Here is a 7,065-nt window from a genome sequence, read left to right as displayed (position 1 = left end):
TTCGCAGTACAGTTATTAAGTATCCTATAGGAAAGCGAGGAATGCTCTTTTCAATCGAGTTTTTCCTCGTTGGATGAAATCTATTGATATAACCAAGTAAAAGTTCTGCTTGTATCATTCGAGTCTCTATTTTTTTCACCATTCGATCAAACCAGTTTTACCCAATCGGATCCTGCTTGTGCAAAAGTAGGCACTGCTTAATCCATTTTTGTAGACCAATTGCTCTACTTGTACAATTTAGAGGATCGCATAAACGGCGAGTTCTGGGAAGGCCATTGGGTATTTGCTTTCGTGTTTACAGCGCTATCTGACAGCTATGTGATGCTCGATTCCTTACTTCACGGCGGTAAACGCTGTCGATTCTTACAAGCTTCATGTCTTACTTTTCAAAACGGCCGGTTTCAGTTGAGCTGGGCAAGTGCACAGCGGAGGAGCACAAGGACTAATTCTTTAGAATGAATTATTTATTTGAAATAATAGACTAAGTGAATGAATCACTCTGTGTTATCCGTATACTGTTTTTACGTTACGTTATGTAAATACGTTTTTAGTATTACGAGGCCAGTTTTCGAGTTCTTGGAATCAAAGAGATCAAGTACAGGGTGCGCTTGACCAGTCATGTTATCAGATCTTTTCTGTTTGCTAGCGTTGTGCAATCGACTTGACTGGGTCATACTTAGGTATACTTTAAGTGCACTCTCGTCGCTCTCGACAGCAGCCCAGTGAGATCATAATGTAGTTAAGACGTATGATATTACTAGCCTAAAAAATAATTTTCACTGCGTCAGTTTTTTTGTCATGAGAAAAACAATTAAAACTGTCCACTCTGTGGAGTTTTTACTATTCATATTTTTCAAGAATAATAAAAACCATGTTCTCAAAGACTCATTTTGGCACCAGCCTATATGCACATTAAAGGATATAAGTAATATAGCTAAAGGTACCGAGCCAAGATCTTCGTATTATTTATTTTGAGATACTAAATTTATCTCGAACTGCCTTTTTGTCAATTGAGAAAGCTGATCTTCAAAATGCACTTTTCAAAAACAGCGGTGCCCTTCATAACCTTTGATCCCTTCGAAATTTTCGATACTCTTCTCCACGAATAGCACAGGCATTTAAATGTACCTCTATCATAGTTAGTGTCGTGTTTTTGTATGGTCTGTAATTACCAATGTTCTAATTCGCTCAATTTGACACACACCCGATATAGACAAAGCATCAACCGTTTAATATTTACCTATCAATCAATGCTAAAATGTACGCATTTGCGGCGTTTGTATCTGATGATTTATATCGATAGCTTTACCTGTCTATATCAGTGATTTATTGAGAAGTTGACAATTATACCTGCTTCGAAATAATGGCCTGGGCTGCCCCTTTTGCCAGCTCGTATTCTCTAAACGAGCGTTCGTATCTTTGTTTTTAGTTTCTTTTTTGTACTATTATCGTGAACTGCGTGCTACACGGCCATTTCGTTGGGGCCGACAATTTCAGGGCACAAATGCCGTCGGCATTGGACAACAGTGAACTAGAGTAAATGATACGTAAAGAGAAATAGAATTTTCTCATCACTAGATAGTGAAATGATCACTCAGACTCTAGACGCTTACGGGGTCTGCAATGATTTTCTATATGTTAAAATAATAAGATTACGTGCGAGTATCTTGTCAAGCTAACCGTGCCCAAAGTGCAGTCATGAATTAGTAAGCTTTGCCTTAATACTGCTGTATTCACAAAGAGAGAACTACTGTAAAAATTGTGATAATCTAATAAAAGTGACGGTTATAATTATCAATGCAGCAAATGCAGTGATATCACTGACACGTCCATGGTTATTCTGATTATTATTATAACAAAAATAAGGTAGAAAAACTCATTGACCGGTCACTTAGTCCTCACGGTATGTAGAGGATTTTCTAGCGATAAGCCATAATTTTCGAACGTCATCGAGCGAACACTTCAGTCGTGCCTCTGTGGGCCCTCACTAACTAGACAGAATTCACGAATCGAGATTACTGGCTGCTCAACACAGGCAACTGGCATATACAGGAAGAGCCATCAAGTTTTACTGGACGTCACGTATCGTTCATATTAACACCTAAAGACGCCACTTGTGTTTCTGTTCTCATCAGGCCTGTCGTTATCTGCGCAATATTTCTATTGCCATTCGACCGTTTTTTTTTTTCAGGATTAGTCATTTATTTGTATCCATATGATGCGCAGAAACAAAATACCAAACGCCAAAGTTCTATGATTCCTATGGCCCTACCGCCGAACAGGCATAGATCATCATCTTTCTGTGCAACTGTGTACAGTTTGAGATATTATTTAGTTAGATATTGATTACTTCTACAAGGATGAGGTGCAATTGTATCTATTATGGTAGATAGATGTAAGTACAGGGTTTGTGGTGACTCGAGTGTAGAATACTGATTGCGCTTTACCTCTTACTTCATATAATAATTTGCTAAAATTAACGTAGAATAATTGTATCAAGGGAAGTTATCGATATGTAATTTTGTATGTATTGTGTGACTAGGACATGTAGTATTCTATTCTGGTCTGCCGATATTTCCCACTAGCTATTGGGTTTCCTGGCTTGGACCTACCTTGATTTTGACAACTGTGTAGCGTCGTAGGACCATCATTATTAGACTTTATCTATCGCGATGCATTTTGTCGGTATAAAACATCTCTTTATAGGGATTTTTTTCTAGACGACCTTTGTCTAGCATTAATATCGTGCTGATTGTTTTCCAAGCTCCTGAATTAAACTTGGATGTGTCGTAAGGAAAAATGCAGTAGAAAAGAGATTTTTCTACTGCATTTTTCCTTTCAACAGAGGGGCTGAGCATCAGTGATGGCTTGGCTGAAGCGATTAGCAATACCTTGTTTAAGCTTAAGAGTGATTCAAGATTGATGAACATTTATTATAGTAGGTAAATGACAACTAGAAAGGAAGCGAAGGGACCATCCTATAATATCGGTAGCAATGACATTTATGGGTTGTAATATGGATAATATACTATCGTTTTTCAACTGCGCTTATTTTCGTATGCCGTACCTTTCTTTCTGTTTGGCTGATACGCTTAGAAATAAACTTTGTAAGCTTTACGTCTGACACCGGCGACGGCTGGCCCTTAGCATCAACAAAAGCGTGCTGCACACGAATTTTTCGATATACCTGCCTGTGTGTTTTCACCGTTAGAATATGTATGCTGCATGATGTGTCTTATACGGCATTTCTATATTTCAACCTTTTCAATTAAAAGGGGAGTGAAGCTTTCAATACCACGAATAGCTAAAAAGAAATAGACCAATGAAGTTCGTCGCTCGCAGTCTCAAACAAATATTTCACGTGACATACCAAAAATGGTTTTTTGACTATTATTAAATAAAGGTAATCTACAGTGTAAGTACAATGAGCGCAGGTATATGATAGACACGTCTATAACAGTGACCGTTGCTTGTCCGGTGATTTAGTATTCAATCCATAATGCTAAGCTTGTTACGAGGACACACAATTTGCGGTTAAAAAGTATGGAAACGAGATAGGGTAGTCGTAGCTTGATTAATCATTAATTTTTTTTTATTTTATTGGCTTGACACGACGTTTTTGTTTTTTGCTAACTTTATTTCTCTTTGTTTCTTTTTTTCTATGTCGTATTCAAGAGTACGGTCTTTCTTCTATGCTGTGCAATGGATAGTGTTTCGCTTGGACACCAGATCCAAACATTGTAATTTCTGTAAGCAAAAGGTAGTGTTTATGGCATCCATAGCAAATTTCAGTGCCTTATAAGATATAAGACATTAGTAAGGTAAAAACTACGAGAATGTATAGCGGCTACTAAAATAGCTTACAAGTTAAGAAAATGTAAAATTCAATATGAGAAGGAGGTCAGAAACGAGGAAAAAACAAAACAAACAATTAACGAATACTGAATAGAGGATATTAATATAAACGTTTCGACTTTTACATCGGGCACTGCAGTTAAGTATTGCTTCAGAAGGAAATAGAAAATATCTATCTAGAAAAGACGAGAAGTAAAAATTGCGCTTGTCACGCCGTAGGAAAATGGTAAGTAGGATATGTAAGCAACGCTTGTCCTTACGCATAAGTATCTTGTCACGGCGATGATACCTAAAGTAATTAGCAGGCTCAGCTTACACAATTGAACGCAAATCCAGCTCGTCACTTCGGCCATTTCAACTTATATCAGACGCAATATATTAAAGGTATAGCCATTTGAGAATCGTGTAACCGCATGGAGGAACACACAACCTAAACGCGAGATTCCTTGCTGATATCGACTGGCAAAACGGGACATAATTGGCATATTTGGTAAGATGGAGAAAGGAACAAATAACTCTAAGAGACATATCTAAGTCCAGAACTAGGCCAAGTGTCTCTTTGAAAGGGAGCATGACTTGCCCTTGGTGCAATTGGAAGGGCCTTATACACTAAAAAATGTTTGAACAGAATGGGACGGTCAACCTGTATTTCTTACAACAGAGTTACCCAACAGAAAAGGCCCCATAGACGAGCTTGTCCTTTTGCATAATAGTATCCGACCACACATTTACAAGAAGTTGTGTAAGGCAACGATTGCACAAGCCGCCCTGAGAGAGCCTGAGCTTGAGATTCCTTTACGGCCATTATATCATCAAGGCCTCACTCTGGCAGATTATCATTTATTCTGATCACTGGTGAATGTAACTTTTGGCCGTACATTTAAAAGTGATGAAAGCATGGCCGGGTAGGTTCTTCAACACCAGACTCTAAAGTATTCCTGATGAGAAAAAATGAATAAATAAGCTGAGAGATAGACAATGGCTACAAGCACCTGCGAAACTGATTTGTGGCTGAGATTCGAATGAGACGCTGTTGTCTTTCTTAGGGGGGAAAAAGGCCTCTTCCAACCTACTACATATGGACACACATACCCTAAGTTAGACACATTCAAGAGTCACTAATTGGATAATCGTAATGAAATGAATACCTGATGCTCGACACAGCTGTATAAATCTAACGTTAATGATTTCCGTCTTTCCTACGTTGGCAGATTTACAGGGAGCTACACCAACCAAGTGGCCCACATTGAAAACTGTCACCTTGATGTGTTTGTATCGACCATGCGTATCATCGAATGGTATTCAATAGCAGTCCAGTTTTTCTTGCTGTGCATGATGGCCGACCCTGCTAGACGGCCACCGAAGAAACCGAAAGGACCCAAGGCAATCAATTGGAACTCATCGTACTATCAGACAAGCTTCGATCCATGTAAGCCGTTGCGCGAATTCAATCCTGTCGAATTGGTGAAGGCTCGAAAATACGCCACCGAAATATTCGCCAGGTGTGGCTCGAAATTGGTCGTCTACTTCGCTACTAAATACGACTTCCCCGCATTCGGTGAACACCCCTCCAAAGTTTTACTCTATCATAATACAAGTGGTTATGGATAGTACGGTTTATTGTACGGTGTGATATATGTTTTTATCATTTTTTCCGGCCATGTATACTAATTAGTTATTATGTTTCAGGTCTTGTTAATTTAGCAAGACACGCATGCGTATTGCTAAACATGGGTTACGCATTTTATTCGCCGTTTGATAACAGCCTAGTGGCATCACCAAACACAACAACGGATGAGGCTGTTGTTCTTCTGAAAAAATTTATAAACGGCTTTATGAATCAGAATTACTCGTTTGTCATACGACATCGCCAGCAAAAGTACACGGTATTACCGTATATGCTATTGCATTTCTACGAATGCGGCCTTCGTTGTGTTTTCAATACGAAAAAGTTATTTCCACTCGATGGAGACCTCATCAAGCTCGTAGTAAGTTACTATAAGTTTATTCTTCTGTAAATTCGACCTAAACGTCAGAAGGTTGAAAATACGGCACCGCTTAGCTAGGGTCACGAGTGATTTTCTCAAACGGATTGTGTTATAGTGATGCTATCCATGTAGGTCTAATTTTAGCTTGCTTCTGTATTATCGGTTGCGTTAACGAGAGCTTAGACGCCATGCCGAAAATATCGAAATTAACATCTATGAATCGAATTTAGTGCTACCATTTGTCTGACTTTCCAGCGTCTGTACCAATACCTCTTGTGATCTCTAATAAACTGTGACTGAATGCACGGATTTGTTAAAGGAGTGTTTCTTTTTTCTTTATGAGAAACGCTACATTTACCATATGAGGGCAAGTTGCTCAATCCTGAATATCTATAGGGCTTCGTACCAAAACGCTGGGTACTATTGACCGGACCAGGATATGCGACTAAACAATAGCGGTACGAAGTTGGTCACTTGGGCTTCACTGGACTGATGCACTAAGAGTCAGCGAATAAATCCTTCTATACTTTATGTCTACCTCTTGTTTTTATTGTCGTTCATTTGCTATTTTTTCCCCTTGTTTTCCGTCTCTATCTGGTCGCTTTTCTGCCATCGGTTTCTATCCTCCTTTACTCGGACTTTTTAGATGTTAAAAAATATAATTCTTCAGATACAATGCACACATAAGAAAACGCTAGATGAGCGTTCACCGTACATAGGAAAGTCATATCTGTTGTAAAGTAGGTAATCGCTTTAACCCACACCTACTCGACACTTGTCTCGCGTACCTACGAGCGTTCAATAATTCGACGGATTTCGATTTGCCTAACGGTTCATGTGGGTTAGAATTTTGTCCCGTAATACGGAGAATCCCAGTGGATCGATTTGGGTGTTCTGTGCTTAATAGCTAGCTACTTAGCGGAATCAAAGAACGTATGCACGACTATTCGTAGAGAACGTACATAATCGATATCAATACACAGGGTTGTTTTTGTAGGCCCATCTATTTCACTGTTAGTTACATAAACGTGCTCGAAGCGCGTTTGCAATACGGAACAATGTCGTTTGGCCATTTGAATTACACGTGTTGGGTACATTTTGATGTACGCACGGATCATCAGCGTTTTTTCGTGCATTGGCTTTTCAAGGTTAATGGAGACTGCTTTAGCGAAATGACAACTGACGTTAGTTAGATAAAGATCACTCTCGTTAACTTTGTGCA

At 39.0% G+C, this 7,065-nt stretch overlaps 1 protein-coding gene across 2 annotated transcripts; it reads left to right on the top strand.

Annotated features, from left to right (window-relative positions):
• The first annotated feature begins 1,482 nt into the window (after window positions 1–1,482).
• LOC111245980 (uncharacterized) lies at window positions 1,483–6,374 on the top strand. 2 transcript variants are annotated; one of them, XM_086980934.1, is made up of 5 exons: window positions 1,483–1,706; window positions 3,676–3,760; window positions 5,067–5,413; window positions 5,545–5,843; window positions 6,240–6,374. In XM_086980934.1, exons 3-5 carry the CDS (start codon window positions 5,137–5,139, stop codon window positions 6,297–6,299), a joined length of 636 nt encoding a protein of 211 aa, XP_086837060.1. In that variant the 5' UTR covers window positions 1,483–1,706; window positions 3,676–3,760; window positions 5,067–5,136; the 3' UTR covers window positions 6,300–6,374. The 2 variants fall into 2 exon arrangements, with proteins under 2 accessions (XP_086837060.1, XP_086837059.1); XM_086980933.1 differs by lacking the exon at window positions 1,483–1,706 and adding an exon at window positions 2,256–2,395.
• The last annotated feature ends 691 nt before the right edge of the window (window positions 6,375–7,065 follow it).

Source organism: Varroa destructor, unplaced genomic scaffold (assembly GCF_002443255.2).
Source record: "Varroa destructor unplaced genomic scaffold, Vdes_3.0 BEIS01000002.1, whole genome shotgun sequence".
Taxonomy (NCBI): domain Eukaryota; kingdom Metazoa; phylum Arthropoda; class Arachnida; order Mesostigmata; family Varroidae; genus Varroa; species Varroa destructor.
This window is presented reverse-complemented; position numbering and strand designations above follow the sequence as displayed.

Coding starts and splice junctions, on each gene's coding strand:
- LOC111245980 (XM_086980934.1), top strand. CDS start 5,137: ATGCGTATCATCGAATGGTATTCAATAGCAGTCCAGTTTTTCTTGCTG. Junction 5,414..5,544: donor ATACGACTTCCCCGCATTCG/GTGAACACCCCT, acceptor ATTATGTTTCAG/GTCTTGTTAATTTAGCAAGA. Junction 5,844..6,239: donor GAGACCTCATCAAGCTCGTA/GTAAGTTACTAT, acceptor GAATATCTATAG/GGCTTCGTACCAAAACGCTG.